The 21553-nt window shown below is 45.1% G+C and overlaps 2 protein-coding genes across 7 annotated transcripts in view; one reads left to right on the forward strand and one right to left on the reverse strand.

Moving 5' to 3' along the window:
- The first annotated feature begins 312 nt into the window (after positions 1-312).
- HDHD2 (haloacid dehalogenase like hydrolase domain containing 2) lies at positions 313-13646 on the forward strand. Of its 4 annotated transcripts, none has more exons than XM_026714746.2 (7): positions 313-635; positions 2224-2325; positions 2990-3198; positions 7201-7285; positions 9060-9276; positions 10818-10881; positions 12846-13646. In XM_026714746.2, exons 2-7 carry the CDS (start codon positions 2225-2227, stop codon positions 12947-12949), a joined length of 780 nt encoding a protein of 259 aa, XP_026570531.2. In that variant the 5' UTR covers positions 313-635; position 2224; the 3' UTR covers positions 12950-13646. The 4 variants fall into 4 exon arrangements, with proteins under 4 accessions (XP_026570531.2, XP_026570541.2, XP_087783636.1 ...); XM_026714756.2 differs by having other exon boundaries at positions 314-545; XM_087927510.1 differs by lacking the exon at positions 313-635 and adding an exon at positions 1686-1836.
- A 4089-nt stretch (positions 13647-17735) lies between these two features.
- The window catches only part of KATNAL2 (katanin catalytic subunit A1 like 2), a 45352-nt gene continuing 41534 nt past the window's right edge, over positions 17736-21553 (reverse strand). For 2 of the 3 annotated variants that reach the window (XM_087927528.1, XM_087927529.1), the window contains exons 15-16: positions 20498-20600; positions 17736-18356 (exon numbers count right to left, since the gene is read on the reverse strand). In XM_087927528.1, the coding sequence (XP_087783654.1) occupies positions 18217-18356; positions 20498-20600 (243 nt within the window). In that variant the 3' untranslated portion in view covers positions 17736-18216. The remainder of the gene's footprint in view (positions 18357-20497; positions 20601-21553) is intronic. The other variant, XM_087927530.1, reaches the window with a different exon arrangement.

Below are 21553 nucleotides of genomic sequence, written 5' to 3' on the forward strand. Positions count from 1 at the left end.
TAGGATCTAGGGTCCCATAGACAGATAGAAATTCAATAGGAATGTGTTTTTTTTACTGTAGTAGAAAATAGATCATGATCTGTATACAGCATCAATAAAATTGATGTGAAATAGGTGTTTATCTAACCGCCTGTTCAAAAATGTTAGCCTCGAGCAGGATACAAAGTAAGCGTTATCATCTCGATTACTGGACACGTTTATCTGTGCTATTTAGGCAAAATATATCTCGATTGCTGAAGAGAACAAGAAAAAGAAACGAAGGCCCATACAGGCATTCTTTTTAGACGACTCCAAAGGTCCTTAAGCGACAGGACCTTCCGCCAAATCCCAATGACGGATCAGAGCGAGAGCAGGCTGGCTCGTCCCTCCTGCATATCGTAATAGTACAGCCCAATCCGAGACGTCTCCCATAGTGGGGACGGTACCAATGGTGTGAAAGAGGGGGAAGTGTTCCCTCCTGTCTCCTTACTTAGGGTCTCACCAAGGGCTCAGTCCGCAGAGCATTTCTCAGCAGCAAAGAGAGAGAGACTGTCTGGGGTGTCGAGGTACGGAAGGAAGGAGGGCAGCGGGCGATTTTCCTTCCCCTTTGTGACATTGGCAAGGAGTTGGGGCTGCTTTCCTCCTTAACAGGGCAAGTGTGTGTAGTAAGGCTGAATGGGGGTAATGATGAAGTTGGTAAAAAAGAGTTAAGACCAAAGAATGCAACGGTGGGGAGGGTGCATGTTGTGCCTTTGCATGCATCGCTGATCTTGCCATAGCTCCTTCCAAACTTTTTTGGGGAGCAGGCCTGGTGCCTGCTGCATCAATTGCTGAATGGGGTAGACTTTAATGCCCCAAAGGGGGTGCCCCCTGCCATTCCCCACCATTGTCTCTGTATGAGTCCCCGTTCTGGCTTTGCATTCCAACACTTTCGGCTGCATCCCTCCTTCCTTGGAGCTGCACAGAACAAAAAGGAACATTTTATTTATTTATTTGATTTGTCAATTGTTTACAAGATAATAAGTATAAGCGTATACATAGTTTTGAATACATGAAATGGGTACATATAAGAAAAATAAAAAAAAATAAAAGAAACAGTAGGACAGGGACGGTAGGCACGTTGGTGCGCTTATGCACGCCCCCTAGAGACCTCTTAGGAAAGGGGTGAGGTCAATAGTAGACAGTCTAAGAAAGTTTTTGGGGTTTGGGGAAGAAACTACAGAGTCGGGTAGAGTATTCCAGACATTGATCGCTCTGTTGCTGAAGTCGTATTTCCTGCAATCAAGCTTGGTGCGGTTAACCTTGAGTTTGTATCCATTGTGTGCTCTTGTGTTGTTATGGTTGAAGCTGAAGTATTCATTGACAAGTAGGACATTGCAATGTATGATTTTATATGCCATACTTAGATCAGACCGAAGACGGCGTAATTCAAGGTTTTCTAGGTCTAGAATTTAGAGTCTGGTGGCATAAGGTATTCTGCAACGAGTAGAGGAATGGAGAACTCTTCTTGTGAAATATTTCTGGACTTTCTCAATTGTGCTAATATCAGATACGTGATGTGGGTTCCAGACTGATGAGCTGTATTCAAGTATTGGTCTAGCAAATGTTTTGTATGCTCTAGTTAGGAGTGTGATATTACCAGAGAAAAAGCTACGTAGGATTAGGTTAACATCCTGCTTCTTCCTTACAATCTCGTTTCTCAACCTGAGCCAACCTTTTTTAAGATGTGTGGATTATGGGAATTGAAGTCCATGCATCTCCCAATAAAGAGTGGCATCTTAATTGCTGTTGAATGGTGTACTGGGGCTACGCTTGGAACCGCTTGTTTCTATTGTAGCAAGAGAATTTATGAAATAGGTGAGTTCAGGTGGGCAGATCTCTGAAACTGAAGCTGGACATGATGTCCATTTCCAGATTTTGTTTTCTGTGTAACTTTTTCTGTTTTGTTTTTATTTTGGGGGATTGGAGGAGAAGTTTCTGATGGATCAATTATTGATTTATTTTTATATGTTCCCTGCCCCCCTCTTCTTCTGAGCGGGCTCATCTACTTAGCAGAAAGATGCCTTCAAAAGATGCTTTTTTCCTGGACAACCATGACCTGGATGACTGAGAATCTCCGTAGCTATTTAGCAGGGAGACGTAGGGGAGAGGTTTCCTGCTTATTTTAACCATCTGTTGTTACCTAACCTAATTTATGCTCTTTTTCCTCTCTTCTACCACCTCCATCTTCCCCTTGGCTTGAAGGATGGCAGCTCGGCGTGCAATAAAAGCGGTCTTGGTGGATCTCAGTGGTACGCTTCATATAGAAGACTCAGCTGTGCCGGGAGCCCAGGAAGCTCTTAAAAAGCAAGTTATTTCTTCCAAGTTCCGTCGAAGGTTGGGTGGGAAAGTGACAATTTTACCAATCCCATTTCTTAGCTGAGAAGATGCTTTTGCAGGCAGGGGTATCACTTCCTCCCCTGCCCTTTGTTCGTATAGTTGCATCTCAAATTCCAAGGTGGGTAAAATGAGGACCCAGATGGTTGGGGGCAAGAGGCTAACTGTAAACTGCTTAGAGGGGGCTGGAAAGCCTTCTAAAGCAGTATATAAGTGCTAGTGTGCTATTGCTACAATAGCACTGAAAATAGTGACCATTTTTGACAAGACCGTTGCAGCATCCTTAGGGTCACGTGATCAAAATTCAGATTCTTGTCAAGCAACTCATATTTATGACGGTTGCAGTGCCCTGAGGTTATGTGGTCACAGTGTGGCGACTTTCTGACAAGCGAAGTCAAGGGGAAAGCCAGGTTCACTTAACCACTGGGTTACTAACAACCGAGGCGATTCACTTAACAACCGTGGCGAGCAAGATCGTAAAATGGGGCAGAACTCCCTGAACAGCTGTCTCACTTAGCGACGTAAATTTGGGGCTCCATTGTGGTCGTGCGTCGAGGACTGCCTGCGGTCGGATTACACACATTGGTACTTCTGCGACTCAAACATCATCAGCTTCTGTGTTTCTCCCGGCCAGGTTGCGCTCTGCTCCTGTGGCCGTCCGGTTTGTGACGAACACGACCAAGGAGTGCAAACAAGATTTGCTGGAGAGGCTGAAGCAACTGGACTTTGACATTAAGGAAGATGAGATCTTCACATCTCTGACGGCAGCCCGAAATTTGTTGGAGCAGAAAAAGGTCCGGCCTTTGTTGATGGTGGAGAAAAATGCTTTGCGTGATTTTACAGGTATCTGTTCTGATCCAGCTCCCCAAACAGAACCAATGCTCTGAAATTAACTTAAAAGATTCCTTTAATTAGGAGCCCCAGTGAAAAGTTTTTCTGTCACCACAGGCTGATAAGTCTACCTGTCTGGAAGATGAATAGTTGTCTGCCACACCTATTCATCTCTGCCCCCTGCCTTTTCTTCCCAGAGCTAGGGTGGGGCTTCATTAGCAGCAGTGGCTCTTCCATCCCAAGGACCGGCCCATAGATTTCCCCTGCTCTCCTCTCCTCTGCCTTTGTACTGACCCAAACCTTGTTCCAAGGAAACAAACACCAAACGGAGGTAACACCAAAACCTTTGAATGATCCTTTACGAATTCCGTTCCTTCCCGGTTAAAAGGCTGTTTCAATCTAATTGTCTCAGATAAGGACAAGCCTTGCCAAGGTTGCGCAAGGCTGCCGAGAACACTAGATAAAGTTGCCAAGAAATATTTCAAACACAAAAAGTCTCCAAACACCAACCAAGATATTCCGAACGTCCAACAAAGCTTGAGTGCAAAAACTTCTTTGCTTCCTGCAAAGAACTCCGGTTTTGCAGTGGCTTTTATCTCCTCAGGGAGGGGCCATTACCTTGCAGCCTTACTCCCAAGTCGCCCGTGCTGCTGCAGCTGTTCTTTCCTTCGAGCAGCCCTGCGCGCACACGCACTTGGCACAGGCTCCTCAGGGGCCTCTTCATCACTGCTGCCAGCCTCCACAATCTCCGAAGGCAGCACTCCACTCCCTGATGGTCCTGGCCCCATCCCTGCATCACCTGCAGGCCCCTCATCTGAGTCCTCACTCTCCGAGACCTCAGCTGTCCGCACCTGCTGCTGGCGAACCACAACAGCCTTCTGTGCATCCACACAGGCACTGGACCCAGTTGTTCCTCCTTTTCCTCATCAGCCACCTCCAGACCTGGGGGCTGTTGACTCTCCACCTGAGGACTCACAGATGGCCCAGGCACCACCTCTGTCTCTCTCTCTCTCTCCCTCTCTCTCTCTCTGTGTCTCTCTCTCTGTCTCTGTCTCTCTCTCTCTGTCTCTGTCTCTCTCTCTCTGTCTCTCTCTCTCTCTCTGACAACTCCATTTCCTCTTCCCCCTTGCAGCTCTCAGGTTGCCTTGATGCTAACTCTGACTGCCACTCCTCCTCCTCCTCCTCCTCCTCTGATTCGGATGCTGGAGGGGCCGGCAGCCAATGGGCCACAAAATATAACCCTCCTTCCATAAATATAGCATTATACAGTATGTATACACACTGACACGTATGAATGATGTAATCATTGCTATACTATAATGGGAGTTAGTTTAAGGCTGCAGGCTGGTAGCTGGGAGACTGTGAGTTCTAGTCCTGTCTTGGATTTGAAACCAGCTGGGTGCCAGTTGCCAAGCAGCCGACTTTTGATCACGTGTCCATAGGGATGTTGCAACGGTCGTAAGGGTGAAAAAAAAACGATCGTAAGTCACTTTTTTCAGTGCCGTAACTTCAAACGGTCACTAAACAAACCGTTCTGAGTTGAGGACTACAGATAGTCCTCGACTTACACCCGTTTGTTTAGTGACCATTCAAAGTTACAACGGCACTGAAAAATGTGAGTTATGACCGTTTTTCACCGTTACGACCTTTGGAGCATCCCCAGGATCACCTGGTCAAAATTCTTGCCTTCTCTCCACTCTCCGTGCTCAGGGATCAGGAGGAGGCGGTCCTTGCTCATTGCCTGAGCACACTCTCTCTCTCTCTCTCTCTCTCTCTCTCTCATGTTCACTGCTTATAACCCTTCTTGGTCATCCTGCCCCCCTGTTCCTCCCTGCCTACATGCCATCCCAATCCTGAAAGGCCCTGGCCTGACAGGGCCTGCTCCTCCCCATTTCCCTCCGAAGCCAACAAAGCCACCCCCTCCATCTCCGCAGGCTCCAATTCTGTCTTCCTCCACAGATTCAGACTCCCACAGGGGCATGACACCAGAGTTGTGTACCTTGCTAAGCACTTTGCTCCAGCTTTGGCATCTATGGATACGCTAGCTTTGCCTCCCGTTCCATCTGGCCCCGATCAGTGTTACACCATGGAAACATCTTAACGTAAGGGAGATTTTAAAAGTTTAGTTAAATCAGATTGTGTTTCCTGTCTTTAGATCAATTCTGTGTCAAATCCCATTGGGTCGTGACTCTCCTTTTTCTTTCACCTAAAATGCTTTTTATGCATTTTTTGTTTTTGTTTTTTGGTGTGTCCAGGAGTTTTAAGTACGATGAAAGATGTTTAAGCCCCTGTTAGTAACTACTATGGAATTATTCTTGGATAATCTTCATTTAAGATAGCTGGCAGCCAGAGGACTATAATCTATTCTTTGCTTAATGGAGCCAGATGCTCCCAGGGACTGTTGCAAAGTAAGTCAAGTAAATGCATAAAATCCACACCGGAGTATCCTTCATTGCTGCGCTCTGATTTTTGCCTTTCGTAAGGATGCCTTCTCTTTAAAAGAACACCCTGGGCCTAAACTAAATTTCACCTTGGGTCCCATACTTCTTCATGGACAACAAGATGGGACTTAGCTTTTCTAAAGTATTTGCATTGATGGGTGAGTAGGACACTCATTCTCATTATTACGGTTTACTCCAGCTGAGCCCAGTGCTGGAACATCTGACCGGACCTGGTCTTGTAGGCACCAGGAGTTTAGCTTGACTTGAGGAAAGCTATGTCATTTTCTGCAACAAAGAGGATTAGGAGACCGGAGGCTAAAACATATGAGAAATGGTTGCAGGAATTGTGGTATGTCTAGTCTAATGAAAAGAAGGCCTAGGGGAGACATGATTGCAGTATTCCAATATCTCAGGGGCTGCCCCAAAGAAGAGGGAGTCAAGCTATTCTCCAAAGCACCTGAAGGCAGGACAAGAAGCAATGGGTGGAAACTCATCAAGGGGAGAAGTAACCTAGAGTTACTGAGAAATTTCCTGAACGATTAACCAGTGGAACAACTTGCCTCCAGAAGTTGTGAATGCTCCAACACTGGAAGTTTTTAAGAAGAGATTGGATAACCATTTGTCTGAAGTGGTGAATGGTTTCCTGCCTAAGGTCCCTTCCAACTCTTGTTATTCTATCCTATCCTAGTCTATTCTTTGTCCAGTTTTCAAATGCTGACAAATATACCGAATCTCCCCGCAAGGTTCGTAGTCTGCTGGAATTATGCATTTATTGGATTTTTTTTAAAAAATACTACCTTTATTACTTTATAAATAACTCAAGGCAATGAACATACCTAATATTCCTTCCTTCCTCCTTCTCCTATTTTCCCCTCCTATTCACAATCCTGTGAGGTGGGATGAGCTGAGAGAGTGATTGGCTCAAAGTCACCCAGCTGGCTTTCATGCCTAAGGCGGGGCTAGAACTCACAGTCTCCTGGTGATTGGCCCAAAGTCACCCAGATGGCTTTCATGCCTAAGGCGGGGCTAGAACTCACAGCTTCCTGGTGATTGGCCCAAAGTCACCCAGATGGCTTTCATGCCTAAGGCGGGGCTAGAACTCACAGCTTCCTGGTGATTGGCCCAAAGTCACCCAGATGGCTTTCATGCTTAAGGCGAGGCTAGAACTCACAGCCTCCTGGTGATTGGCCCAAAGTCACCCAGCCAGCTTTCATGCCTAAGGCGGGGCTAGAACTCACAGTCTCCAGGTGATTGGCCCAAAGTCACCCAGATGGCTTTCATGCCTAAGGCGGGACTAGAACTCACAGCCTCCTGGTGATTGGCCCAAAGTCACCCAGATGGCTTTCATGCCTAAGGCGGGACTGGAACTCACAGTCTCCAGGTGATTGGCCCAAAGTCACCCAGATGGCTTTCATGCCTAAGGCGGGACTAGAACTCAGCCTCCTGGTGATTAGGCAAAGTCACCCAGCTGGTTTTTGGAAAGAGGAAAGTAAAGCCACCCATGGGAGCCCTTCCTCTATATAGGTGCTTGGATAGGACCTGTTTTAACAGATTTTTTTACATTTTCCTCTAGGCCTAGACACAAGCGATCCGAATGCTGTGGTGATTGGGTTGGCTCCTGACCAGTTCAACTATCAAACTATGAACAAAGCTTTCAGGTGAGCAGGAATAAAACCCCTCCCTGCTTGAATTGTTCACATGGGTACCTGCACTCCAGCTTGCTGAGTAGTACAGTGGGTTCCCATCCTGCCATACAGTGTTCTGATGCAGCTCTTTTTGTGGATGGTGTTGAAATTCAGAAAGCGATAAACTGGTTTCGAGCAATAGCAAGAGCACTTAGACTTATATACCACTTTGCAGTGCATTTACAGCCCTCTCTAAGCGGTTTACAGAGTCAGTCTGTTGCCCCCAACAATTTGTGCCCTCATTTTACTGACCTCAGAAGGATAGAAGGCTGAGTCATCCTTGAGCCGGTCAGAATCGAACTCCTGACAGTGAACAGTGAGTTAGCCTGCAGTACTGCATTCTGACCACTATGCCACCCTGGCTCGCTCCTTCCTTCCTTCCTTCCTTCCTTCCTTCCTTCCTTACCTCCCTCTCTCCCTCCCTCCTTCCTTCCTTCCTTCCTTCCTTCCTTCCTTCCTTCCTTCCTTCCTTCCTTCCTTCCTTCCTTCCTTCGCAATAGTACTTAGACATATATGCCGCTTCACAGTGCTTTCCAGCCCTCTCTAAGCAGTTTACAGAGTCAGCCTCTATTGCCCCCAACAATCTGGATCCTCATTTTACCGGGACTTCGGAAGGTTGGAAGGCTGAGTCGACCTTGAGCCGCTCAGAATTGAACTCCTGGAGTGAGCAGTGAGTTAGCCCTGCAATACTGCATTCTGACCCCCGCACACCGTGGCTCTCTAGGCTTCCATCCTCTTGTCTGATGGCAAGTACATCTAAAAATGGTCACTGCCTAGCTGTTTCCTCCTCCATTGTAAACTGTATGCCCGCGAAAACGGAGCTCGGTATGGTATGAAAGTGTTTTAAGTGCATCAAAGCCCTGGAGACTAAACCATAGGCCTGATCAGGGGAGGGCTTCAAAAATGTTCAGCAACTGGTTCTCTACCCGGTTGCTGGGTGGGCGTGGCCTAGTTGGCCTTCTGCACCACGGCAGCGGGAGGGGCATCTTTGCCCTCCCCGGACTCCGGAGGCTTTTCTCAAGCCTCCCGGAGAGCAAAAATGGCCTCCGCAGGCTCTGGAGGCTCTCTGGAGAGAGCTTCCAGAGCTTCCAGGAGGCCCATTTTTCTCCCTCCCCGAGCTTCCGTGCAGGCCCTGCACTTACCTGGGATCCAAAACGGGCCATGTGGGGACTCCTGGGAGGGGTGGGGGTGAAGTGGGTGGGGCCAGCCAGGGGTGGGATTTGCCAGTTCGCCAAACCTAGCCATAAATGTCAACTCGTAAAACATTCCTATGCCTGTTTTAGTAGTTGCCATAAAAATGGGGGGAGCGAAAGTACATTCCAACTCTTATCTTTAAAAGATTGTAACTAAACTACCAGAGTTTTTGCCCATGATTATATTTAATTGGAGAACGTGAATGATGACACCCAGCCCATGAATGTGCTCAATTGGAGAATCTGATTTATGACACACCCAGGGGAAAGGGGGGGGCGGGGAAACAGGCCCAAAAATGACTGTCAGTTACGTATGCCAGAGTTGGCTCCATACAGGGCAGTGCCAGTATGTTGCCTCTAATAAATCCTTTGAAGCTGGTTGAAGTTTGTCTTGAGAATCATGATTTAATTAGGGCGATTGCTGGAATCCTGACAATAAAATTAGCTACGGGTTCGCCCGAACAGGGGAGAACCGGTAGCAGCCCACCCCTGTGCCTGATGCTTCTAGGCCTCCCTGGGTTACATTGCCGCTCTTGTCCCCTTCCTCTTCCCAGGTTGGTGCTGGACGGGGCTCCCCTCATAGCTATTCACAAAGCAAGGTATTACAAGAAGAAAGATGGCCTTGCCCTCGGCCCAGGACCCTTTGTGGCCGGCCTGGAGTATGCCACTGACCAGAAGGCCACAGTGGTGGGGAAGCCAGAGCAGACATTTTTCCTGGAGGCTTTGCGTGGGACCAACTGTGGACCCGAGGAAGCTGTCATGATTGGTGACGTAAGTCCCTGAATCCTTTCTAGCTTGCTTGCTTGCTTCTTTAGATGTGTATTGGATTTTTACAGCTGCCTTTCCTCAGTAAACGATCTGGGTGGTTAACAATTCAAAATGCGGTATGTACAGACTTCTTCAAACATTGAAAAGCTGTTCCTTTTTCTCTGATAATGTGCAATGTACCAAAAGTGCTTGTTCAATAGGCAAATAATAGGGCTGGGATTCTACCGGTTTAGGCGAACCTGGTGTCAAATTTGTACCTGCTTCGCCGAACTGGTATTTGAACCAACCAGCGGGCCCTGCCCACTCTGCCCCTCCCCTGGAGGCCCTCCGGAAGCCGGAAACAAACCTGTTTCCGGACTTCTGGTATTTCCGGAAGGTCCACTTTCCCCCACTCCCAGGAGTCTCCACAGGGCCCATTTTGGATGCAGGTAAGCGCAGGGTCCACACGGAAGCTCTGGGAGAGAGGAAAGCAGGCCTTCAGGAAGTACCAGAAGTCTGGAAACGGGCCTGTTTCCGGCTTCCGGAGGGCCTCCAGGGCCTCGTGGAGGCCATTTTCACCCTCCCAGAGGCCCGAGGGAAGCCTCCGGATTCTGGGGAAAGTGAAAAACCGCCTTCCCGGAAGTTCCGGTAGGCCACGCCCACCATGGCCACTCCCATCCAGCAACTGGGCAGCGAACTGGTTGCTGGGATTTTTAAATCCTTTTTTTTCCCCCCAAGCTTTTATTTTTTAACAACAAACATAGACAAACATAAACGTAAAACAACAAATAAAACCTCCTTTCAATTTATAGTGTATTGCTTCGTACATGTTTCTTGTGCACAATATCTATAGTCTTTTCCTCTTAGATTTAAATTTACACTCATATTACATTAATCAACTTTCCACGATGTATTATATTATTATTACATTATCATTAGACTTTAATTTCAAATACGCATTATTCTTTAGAGCAAATCTCAATTCTTACTCATTTTAATTCATATTATAATTCATTCCAAAGTAATCCATTATAACATATCATTGCTATTGTATTATACTTCCGTTTCCTACTTTTCTATCTAACCATTGGTAAAATAAATCCCCCCCCCTTGCAAATAATGGACTTTGATTTTTCTTGAAGATGTTTCGCTTCTTATCCAAGAAGCTTCTGAAAGATTGAACTGAAGAAACTTCAGTTGACTTTTGAAAAAGGACCTTTGGAACAACCATAACCTGGATGACTGAGAATAGTGAACATGTGATGTAGTTAGTTAAAGTACATAAATTTAAGCACCAATGTAACCGTTTAGCTTCTGCGAACTATTATACAATCGGATTTAACCGATTTAAAGAGTCTCATTTCGACCCCAATATAGCAACGAGTTCAAACTCTTAACCTGTCGAACAATTATTTTACCACTTCAATGCGAAATAGGAAAAAATAGCACGTGCTAAGGATTGTTATGAAAATAGAGTTCATTAAAAACCCATCCCTATTTTTCTAGGTGCTTTGACAATCTGTTTGCAACTTGCACGTTTACTTGCATTTCCATTCCATTTGCAGGACTGCAGGGATGACGTTGGAGGTGCCCAGAACGCTGGCATGCTGGGAATACTGGTAAAGACTGGTAAGTAGTGCTATCTGGGCACTAAAAGAACTTACACTGAAAACTGGATTGGTGTTTATTTCTGTTCTGACTTATATAAAAAAAAATCCATGAATTAGAACATTTTCCCTTAGGAAGAAAAAGAGGTAAGCAGGAAGGTGCTCAGAGATTTACCTAGTCATAAGTGACTTGCAGAGACACCCTTAGAAGGGATCTTGGCGATTATCTATACCAACCTGTTCCTCCTGACTCAATGCAGGAATTGAAATAGAAGGATCAACAATCCATCTTTCATGTAAAGATTTCCATTGCGGTTGGCCTCTCCTGTACCCAAATGGGTCTTTTTCTACTTAAGTTCTTTCATTGTCAGATGTCCCTGTCAGAGTCTGAATCCGAGGAGGAACAGCTGACAAGGAGTGGGACCGCGGCTCCGTTGGCTGTGGAGGAAACTGGGGAAGGGCAAAGTCCAGCTGGGCAGAGCAGGGGAGAGGTAGAACAAGGGAGAGGGAGTTCAGAGGAAGACCCAGGCCTACCCCCTCTTCATCCTAGGACACACAGGGAGGAACGGAGAAGAGAGCAACATGGGTTGCGTGGCTTACGGGGGAGAAAAGGGGGCGTGAGGAGGCAGCACGCATTGCCCTCTGGTGCATAAGTGAGCGCACAAGCAATTATCGGCACAGGAGCCGCAAAAGGTTAGCCACCACTGCTATAGAACAAGAGTCTCTCTTTCGTGGCTACTCCAGTAGTAGCTGAACGGCTGTTGCATCTAGATCAGCTGGCTGGGGAATTCTGGGAGTTGAAGTCCACTCATCTTAAAGTTGATCTAGATCAGGGCTGTCAAACTCCCGGCCTGTGGGCCAGATGCGTCACGCACTGGTTTAGCCTGGCATAGTGAAATGGGGGGAAGTTCCGATACGTCACGTGAAACTGCCGCAACTATGTGAGTGGGACGCTCCTGCCCTAGATAGTTGGGATCATTGCCTCGTTGTCTGTGTTACTTCACATCATGATTTTCCGATCTGATTTTTTTGCAAAGATTCATCTCCAGAGAAATAATTAGATCATAGAAAAATTAACAAGAATGCATTTCATCTACTGTTTAACAGGAAGGGACCTCAGTCCTTTGGTCAGCAGATAGGGCCTTCCATGCCCACTGGATGACTTTTAACAAAGCTGAATTACACTATATTATACTACTAACTAGAGCATACAAAACATTTGCTAGACCAATACTCGAATACAGCTCTTCAGTCTGGAACCCACATTATGTATCTGATATTAATTAACACAGTTGAGAAAGTCCAGAAATATTTCACAAGAAGAGTTCTCTACTCCTCTACTCGTTGCAGAATACCTTATGCCACCAGACTCAAAATTCTGGACCTAGAAAACCTAGAACTACACCGCCTTCAGTCCGATCTAAGTATGGTATATAAAATCATACATTGCAATGACTTACCTGTCAATGAATACTTCAGCTTCAACCATAACAATACAAGAGCACACAATAGATACAAGCTCAAGGTAAACTGCACCAAACTTGATTGCAGGAAATACGACTTCAGCAACAGAGACGTCAATGTCTGCAATACTCTACCTGACTCTGTGGTTTCTTCCCCAAACCCCCAAAACTTTAACCTTAGACTGTCTACTATTGACCTCACCCCTTTCCTAAGAGGTCTCTAGGGGGCGTGCATAAGCGCACCAATGGTGCCTACCGTCCCTGTCCTATTGTTTCTTTTTATTTTTTTTATATATATCCATTTCATGTATTCATAACTATGTTTATACTTATACCTTATAAGCAATTGACAAACCAAATAAATAAAATAAATGAATGCACCAGTTAGAACATTGCAAAACTGCGGACACGAGTAGGGCTGCAGAAATTTGCGGTGTAAACATTGATCTCTGGCAAAGTCGGATGCTAATTCTGACCTAATTAGAGAATGTAAATTTATTGATGTCTGGTTTTATCGTTGCAGGGAAATACCGAGATGCTGATGAAGGCAAAATTTACCCACCCCCCTACTTAATCTGTGAGAGCTTTCCCCAGGCCGTGGAGCACATCCTCCAGCATCTGCTGTGAAGAAGCACCGCAACTTTTGAAACCTCACCTTCCGGTGCCGCAAAATGAAATGGCCCAACGGCGGCATTCCACGCAGAGCGTTGGGGCTTCCTTGGTGCATCGCTGCTGGACTCCACCCTTTTGGGGACTGAATGTTCCCAAACATTCAGTTTGATGATGGAATGAATGCTCTCACTGTGAAAATGGCTTCCCACACCCCAAAAAGTTACCCTGTCCAACAGGAGCCTGTGCCCAACCTTGCTTGGTCCCTGAAGGCAAAGAGGGGAATTTGTGAGGTTGAATAAGGAAGGAAGTACGTGACTCGCCCTTATAGATTGCTCAGAATCACCTCAAAAATGTGAGATGGGTGGCAAATAAATTTGATAATAATATTATATTGCCAGTGGAGTTGGTCTGTTACTGCATGACTGTCCACCTTCGTGGAAAGGAGAAAAAGTGTGCCTGGTGCCCAGACCTTGCTAACATACCGTGGACTCACCTACCCTTCCCACTGATGCACTAACCCGGCAGTTTCTCATTATTTGAAAATCTTGTATAGCAGAAAATGGGCACAATTTTAAGGTTCTTCCTTAGGCAAAGACAGTTGGCATCTTTCCATGTGGGCTGCTTTAATGAAGACGTCCGTCCAAGCCAGTGAGTTTCATGTATGTTTGGAAATAAAAGTTTTGCCTGGCTTCTAATGACGAGTAGGTGAGAACTTGTTTTAAAAGGAATTATTTTAGAAACTAAAAGGAGTAGAAGTTGACGTGATGTCGTTGGTTTTGTCAGGTCTCTGAGTGTGTTTTGCTTTTTTTTTTTTTTTGCTGGAAAACATTTAACTTCCAGTTCTTTGCAACAAAAAAACACACCACCCACTGCAGACAATGGGTATCACTTAATGGCAGCTACCAAAAATGTAATAAAATTCAGCCGGTTAGGTGGGTGTCTCAATATATGACCACTATACAGTGGAAATTCCCGACTCTATTATGGATGTACATCATGGACTATCTGTAAAAGAAAGAACTAGTCTTTCATATGCACTGCTTTTTATCCATAAAATAGGATTGGCAAGTGTGCAGTTATGTTGACAATACAAATTCACACTTGCCAATCCTGAATATGTGGGTTAGCCTGAAGAACCTGGATTAATTCCCTTGGTCCAATCTACAGGTGAAACTCAAAAAATTAGAATATCATGCAAAAGTTCATTTATTTCAGTAATGCAACTTAAAAGGTGAGCCTAATATATGAGATAGATAGTTCAAGATAGTTCAAGCCGTGATGTGCCATAATTGAGATGATTAGGGCTTACATCTCATGAAAACCCCAAATCCGCAATCTCAGAAAACTAGAATATTGTGAAAAGGTTCAATATTCTAGGCTCAAAGTGTCCCACTCTAATCAGCTAATTAAGCCTTAACACCTGCAAAGGGTTCCTGAGCCTTTAAATGGTCTCTCAGTCTGGTTCAGTAGGAATCACAGTCATGGGAAAGACTGCTGACCTGACAGTTGTGCAGAAAACCATCACTGACACCCTCCATAAGGAGGGAAAGCCTCAAAAGGTAATTGCAAAAGAAGTTGGATGTTCCCAAAGTGCTGTATCAAAGCACATTAATAGAAAGTTATGTGGAAGGGAAAAGTGTAGAAGAAAAAGGTGTACAAGCAGCAGGGATGACCGCAGCCTGGAGAGGATTGTCAGGAAAAGGCCATTCAAAAGTGTTGGGGACTTTCACAAGGAGTGGACTGAGGCTGGAGTCCGTGCATCAAGAGCCACCACACACGGACGGATCCTGGACATGGGCTTCAAGTGTCGTATTCCTCTTGTCAAGCCGCTCCTGAACGACAAACAACATCAGAAGCGTCTTACCTGGGCGTAAGAAAAACAGAACTGGTCTGTTGCTCAGTGGTCCAAAGTCCTCTTTTCTGATGAGAGCAACTTTTGCATCTCATTTGGAAACCAAGGACCCAGAGTCTGGAGGAAGAATGGAGAGGCACACACTGCAAGATGCTTGAAGTCCAGGGTGAAGTTTCCACAGTCTGTTGATTTGGGGAGCCATGTCATCTGCTGGTGTTGGTCCACTGTGCTTCATTTAAGTCCAGAGTCAATGCAGCCGTCTACCAGGAGATTTTGGAGCACTTTGTGCTTCCTTCCACAGACGAGCTTTATGGGGATGCTGACTTCATTTGGCACCTGCCCACACTGCCAAAAGCACCAAAACCTGGTTCAATGACTGGGATTACTGTGGTTGATTGGTCAGCAAACTCACCTGACCTGAACCCCATAGAGAACCGGGAACCAAAAGATAATAAAACGGTCAACCCCCAGGTCACTGTTTAGGCACCACGAATAACACACCTAAATTAACCCCAGAACCTATGGGGCATTGCCAAGAGAAAGATGAGAGACATGAGACCGAACAATGCAGAAGAGCTGAAGGCCACTATTGAAGCATCCTGGTCTTCCATAACACCTCAGCAGTGCCACAGGCTGATAGCTTCCATGCCACGCTGCATTGAGGTAGTAATTGCTGCAAAAGGTGCCCAAACCAAGTACTGAGTACATATGCATGCATATACTTTTCAGAAGTCCGATACTGTTCTATGTACAATCCTTGTTTTATCAATTGCATGTAATATTCTAATTTTCTGAGATTGTGGATTTGGGGTTTTCATGAGCTGTAAGCTATCATCATCACAATTATGACAAATCACAGCTTGAACTATCTTGCTTTGCATGTAATGAGTCTATCTCATATATTAATTTCACCGTTTAAGTTGCATTACTGAAATAAATGAATTCTAATTTTTCAAGTTTCACCTGTAGAATGTTTTTATTTCAGAAGAACAAACAAAACACATTATCTTCTCCGGTAAGTGCCTAATCGTAAAACATCAAGAGCTTTTCCATAAGTTGTCATAAATCCTTCCTTCCCAATTTAAACCAGGAGAGCTGCATCAGTGATGCTTCATTTTAAGTGGGCTGCCATTTATACCAAGGGTCTTCAAACTTGGCAAGTTTAAGACTTGTGAACTTCAACTCCCAGAATTCCTGAGCTAACATGACCACCTGTGATGACCCGTAGTCTCTCAAAATAACCCCAAACCCAAAACATATTAAAGTCTGGTAAAGCCTTCAACTTAACTTCACTGTTTTATTAAGCACAGTTTAAAGTCACAAAAGTAAATAATGAGGCAAACATAAAACCAAAACAAACCGCATTGATGAGAGTTCCGAAGCAAGCCGAGATAATTATAAACTCCAGGAAAATAACCGAGAAAATTCCATGGGAAGAACGCCAGCGAAGATAAACCTCTTTCAAGGTGAATACTAAATTGACTTCAGCAATTCTAACTGCGCAGTTGCAAACTTATATGCGTAGCTCTCAACTGCAAGCCACAAGGAGGATCATGGTAATCTCCTCTTGAGTAGACCTTGCTTTTCCCTGATCCTCTCCTCCCTGCGTGACCTAGGATGGATAGGGGATGGGCCTGGATCCTCCTCTGACTGCTCAGTCGGCCTCTGCCCGTCCCCAGCCTCCTCCACCACCTCTGGAGCCACACTCCCACTCCCTGTTGGCTGTTCCTCCTCTTCCTCAGAGTCAGACTCCACCAGGGGCATGACACCACCGGAGGAGGAATTTTGGGAGTTGAAGTCCACAAGTCTTAAAGCTGTCAAGTTGAGGATCGCTGCCATATATTAAACTTCTGCTAATCTTTAATAATGATCCAGGCTTGGTTTTGAGGTGGCAAGTAAAGAGTAAACCACTGCTTGCGATCTTCAGATCAGAGGTGGTATTCAACAGGTTCTGACCAGTTCTGGAGAACCAGGAGCAGAAATGTTGAATAGTTCGATAAAAACGGCAAATCCCACCTCTGACTGGAGATTTTACAGTATCCTTCCCCTGCCACGCCCACCAAGCCCTGCCCTGCCCACAGAACCGGTAGTACAAAAATTTGAATCCCACCACTGCTGCAGATGTTTTAATTAGTCCTATTAACAGGAATACGTATTTTCTGACTAGCTTGTAGGCTGGGGGAGGGGGTGTCTAAAATAAGACTTGATTAGACCCTATTAATTTTCTATTATATCCCCTGTTCCATTTGGGAGGGATTCTTCCCTCATTCAATTTTAAACATGGAGGGGGAAATAGCTTGGAAACCAGAGGGACATATATTTTGCTTTTTGGGGTTTTTTAAAAAAATAATAGTTCTGATGTGAGGTAGCAGTTTAAAAGGAGCCCCATTCAGCCTGCATGTACTGTAGTAACACCCACAAATGGTCTTTTATAACAACGGTAAATAGCTTTCCTAGTCCATTTGGAAGATAAACTATATAAGCCCTTTATGATTATTATTTTGGGGGGGGGGGCTCCTGAACTATAAAACTGTAATTGTAATATTGATCGTACTGAAATAACAGATTTCTCAAGAATTCCTGAGGGTGGATAGGAGAAAAATTCAGCATTATCACAGACTATGGCTAAGTGAGCTTAGATTTGGAATACATGTACAAGTCACGAAAAGAAATCATTGACGATTTCTTTTTGTTTTGCTTCTCATCCAAGAAGCTTCTTCAGCTTCTGTAGAGCTGAAGAAGCTTCTTGGATGAGAAGCGAAACATCTTCAAAGAAAAACCCCAGAAAGTCCAGGTGCCTCTTGAAAAAAATCACCTTTGGGACAACTATGACCTGGAGGACTTGAGTATCCCCATAGATATTTGTCTATTTTCAGTCTTCTGATGACCAAGGGAAGAGAGAGGAGCCCTGCTAGTCACTGTAAGGAAGCCTCCAAAAGGACATCTCTGAGACTCCAAAGTGGTTTATTCTTCAAGGATATTCTTCAAAATCTACCGGTTTAATACAAGGATGCCCAAGAAGGCCCAATTAATGTCTTTCTTAATCACGTCCTACTATCTGCTTCCACTAAGGAAGAAAAGTGTAGCAGCAAATATTAAGCCAGCCAAACAGATCCCAAAATCTTCTAGCTGATACGAGAATAAAAATGGCCGGTCATGTTTAATTACAAAAATTAAAAAGGGCAAAAGTGCTAAAATATTTTTTTTTCTGTTGTGCGTATGAGTCTAAAACTGAAAAGATATAAGGAGGTTTCTCTAAGTAACCATTGGTGGCCTCTTCTCCATCATCAAAACTCAGTATCCAGTTTGAAAAGTGACACGTTTCTCCTCCTCTTTGTTTTTTAAAAAGACCCCAAAACTCTTAAGAAATGGGTTGGGTGGGGTGGAGGAGCTGGAAACATGGATGATTGTTCCAGATCTTAAACTAAGCTCAAACCGACTCAAATTCTCTTTGCCAATCAACGTATCTTTGGCTTAAGTTCTTAGCAGAGGGCTTGGTATGAGAAATGACATCCAGGAAGTCTTCAGTTGTGACTGTGTCCAAGTGGATCACCGGTAAGTCTCCACTGTCTGAAGAAAGAAGATCTCCAATTAGAAACTGAAGTGCCACCCAAAATCGGTCCATCAATGGTCAATAAACTACACAGATCTCCTTTCCCCCCTCTTTTTTAATGTCAAGTTTTTTAGTTTATATTCTTTGTACATATCATTGCGTGAATGGTGGAATACCTGGGTATCATACATTTTAATACAAATAGACATAGTGTTATTACTTCCAATTACCTTTCATATTATTTACGCCCTTTATTTTCTAATCCTCCCTCTTATTCTTTCATAGATCTTGGTATATTTATGTGTGTGTGTATACACACAGACACACATATATACACTGTTATTCCCCTCTTATTTCTATCTCTTGTTTTAACTTTTTTTTCTTACCATACCTTTGTAATATTCAAAGATGTGTCTTTGTAATTATATTTCTCTTATTTATGTCTTTCCCTCTATTTATGTTAAAATTTCATCCTTCTTTCTTTCATTAACCCATATATACTCTAGTAACTTGGATCTCCTCTTGAATGGCATGTAACCCAAAAGATGATGAGATAGCAATAGCACTTAGACTTATGTACTGCTTCACCGTGCTTTTACAGCCCTCTCTAAGCGATTTACGGAGTCAGCCTCTTGTCCCCAACAATCTGGGTCCTTATTTTACCCACCTGGGAAGGAGGGAAGGCTGAGTCAACCTTGAGCTTGGTGAGATTCGAACTGCCAAAATTGCAGGCAGCTGGCAGTCAGCAGAAGTAGCCTGCAGTTCTGCACTCTAACCACTGCACCACCGTGGCTCATAACATCATTGAATAAGATCATAGAGATCATAGAAGGGATACCTCCAAACAACACCTTCACGCCTTGAGTCCTGTTCTGGTTCCCACAACTGATTCTCATTCTGGGTGGGTATCATTTTATTCCTATCTCATTCCCCAGTATATCCAATATATCCAATGTATGCTATAGGGACGCGGTGGCTCAGCGGCTCAGACGCTGAGCTTGTCGATCAGAAAGGTCGGCAGTTTGGCGGTTTGAATCCCTAGTGCCGGGTAACGGAGTGAGCTCCCGTTACTTGTTCCAGCTTCTGCCAACCTGCTAGTTCGAAAGCATGTAAAAATGCAAGTAGAAAAATAGGGGCCACTTTGGCGGGAAGGTAACAGTGTTCCTTGCGCCTTAACAGCGTTTAGTCATGCCAGCCACATGACCACGGAGACGTCTTTGGACAGCGCTGGCTCTTCTTTGTAATGGAGATGAGCACCGCCCCCTAGAGCCGGAAATGACTGGCATGTATGGGCGAGGGGAACCTTTACCGTTAATGTGTGCCTACTGCATTGTCCTACTGCAAGTTTTGGGGAGCTGCAGCCCAACCTCGCCCAGAATACCGGACTAAGGGTTGGACTAGAAAGCCTCCAAGATCCCTTCTGGCCCTAGGATTCTACAAGTAGTCCTCAACTTGCAGCAGTTCGTTTAGTGACCATTCAAAATTACAAGGGAATTGAAAAAAGTGACTTGGGACCCTTTTTCACGCTTGCAACCGTTGTAACATCATCAGGTGATCAAAATTCAAATGCTTGGCAACTGGCTCATATTTATGACAGTTACAAGGTCCTGTGATCCCCTTTTGTGACCCTCTGACAAGCAAAGTCAACGGGGAAGCCAGATTCACTTAACAACCACGTTAGTCATTTAACAACTGCAGCGATTCGCTTAACCACTGTGGCAGGAAAGGCTGTAAAATGCTGTAAAATGGGGGAAAACTCACTTAGCCATAGAAATTTTGGGCTCAATTATGGTACGTTGAGGACTACCTGTGTGATCTTAGAATGTTTTATACCAGGGGCCTCCAACCTTGGCCACTTTAAGCCTTGTGGACTTCAACTGCTGGCTTGAGGAACTCTGGGAGTTGAAGTCCACAAGTCTTAAAAGTGGCCAAGGTTGGAGGCCCCTGTTTTATATCACTGACCAAATGGGAAGAGAGTTTACAAACCCTGAGTAAATCTGAATTGGAAACAAACAGAACGCCGCCATCTGCTGGTGCAGATTTGTAAATTTACCATTTACCTTTGTATACGCTTCCTAGCTAACCTAACTAAGACATCGCTGCTTGCTTGACTCTGAGCACCTGTTCAACTCAAACACTCAAGAGGGTTTTGCAGTACCTGCCTGATGATTTTCAAGGGCGCAGAAGATTTTTCTCACAGGGCGCATGGCTGCCTCTTTGCAAACCAACTTAATGTCAGAACCCGAGTAGCCTTCCGTCTCCTAATAACACAAACATACACAGACACGTGTGCTTACCTCTGCAGAGGTCTCCCATTGCGGCTTAGTTGCCAAGCTAGCATTTAGATTAAGAAAGGATGGAGAGGAAGACAGGTTACGGGGATGGGTTCTACATCGGGCCACTTCGGACCCAACCCAAAAGGACTCCTGAGCACAAGGGGCAACTTAGTCAGATAAGCAATAAGAATCCCTTTATGATCTCCAACTTTGCCCCCATTGTCCAGCTTACCTTCTGGCTGGAGAAAAACTCTCCCAGGAACAGACTTTTAAGTGGAGGAAATTCAGTCCAAAAACAAAATACATACAAACTGTAACTAAAAATCCAAACCAACCACACTGCAGCAATTAACTTGACAGGGCAGGAGAAGAAATTGCAGACTTGAAAGCAAACACAGTTGGGAAGACGCCAGGAACGTAGATAAGCCTTGATGATAATTCATGATTTGCTCCCAACAACTTGCTGTGTGCAGCTTCCCTTTTTAAACACTGTGTTCCCAGCTGCAGCTAATGAAGGGAATCAGAGCCCTTTCCTCCCCCGTAAGCCATGCAACTCACATTGCTCCCTTCTCCATTCCTCCCTGCATGCTCTAGGATGAAGAGGGGGTGGGCCTGGGTCTTTCTCTGAATCCCCGCTCCCTTGCTCTACCTCTCCCCTGCTCTGCCCAGCCGGGCTTTGCCCTTCCCCAGTTTCTTCCACAGCCAATGGAGCCACACTCCCACTCCCTGTCAGCTGCTCTGCCTCCCCTTCTGAATCAGATTCTGACAGGGGCATCACGACATGGAACCAGTCCTATGGATCATATTATGGTGGACAAGAGGTTGGTGACGAGCTTGTTTGCCACCACAAGAACATCAAGATAAACTGCCAACCCTGCAGCTGACATGGCTGAAGCCATTTTGACTGCTTCAGTGTTGCCACACTGGAGCTGAGGGAC

Source organism: Pseudonaja textilis, chromosome 2 (assembly GCF_049901715.1).
Source record: "Pseudonaja textilis isolate UNSWEBS1 chromosome 2, rPseTex1.2, whole genome shotgun sequence".
NCBI lineage: Eukaryota > Metazoa > Chordata > Lepidosauria > Squamata > Elapidae > Pseudonaja > Pseudonaja textilis.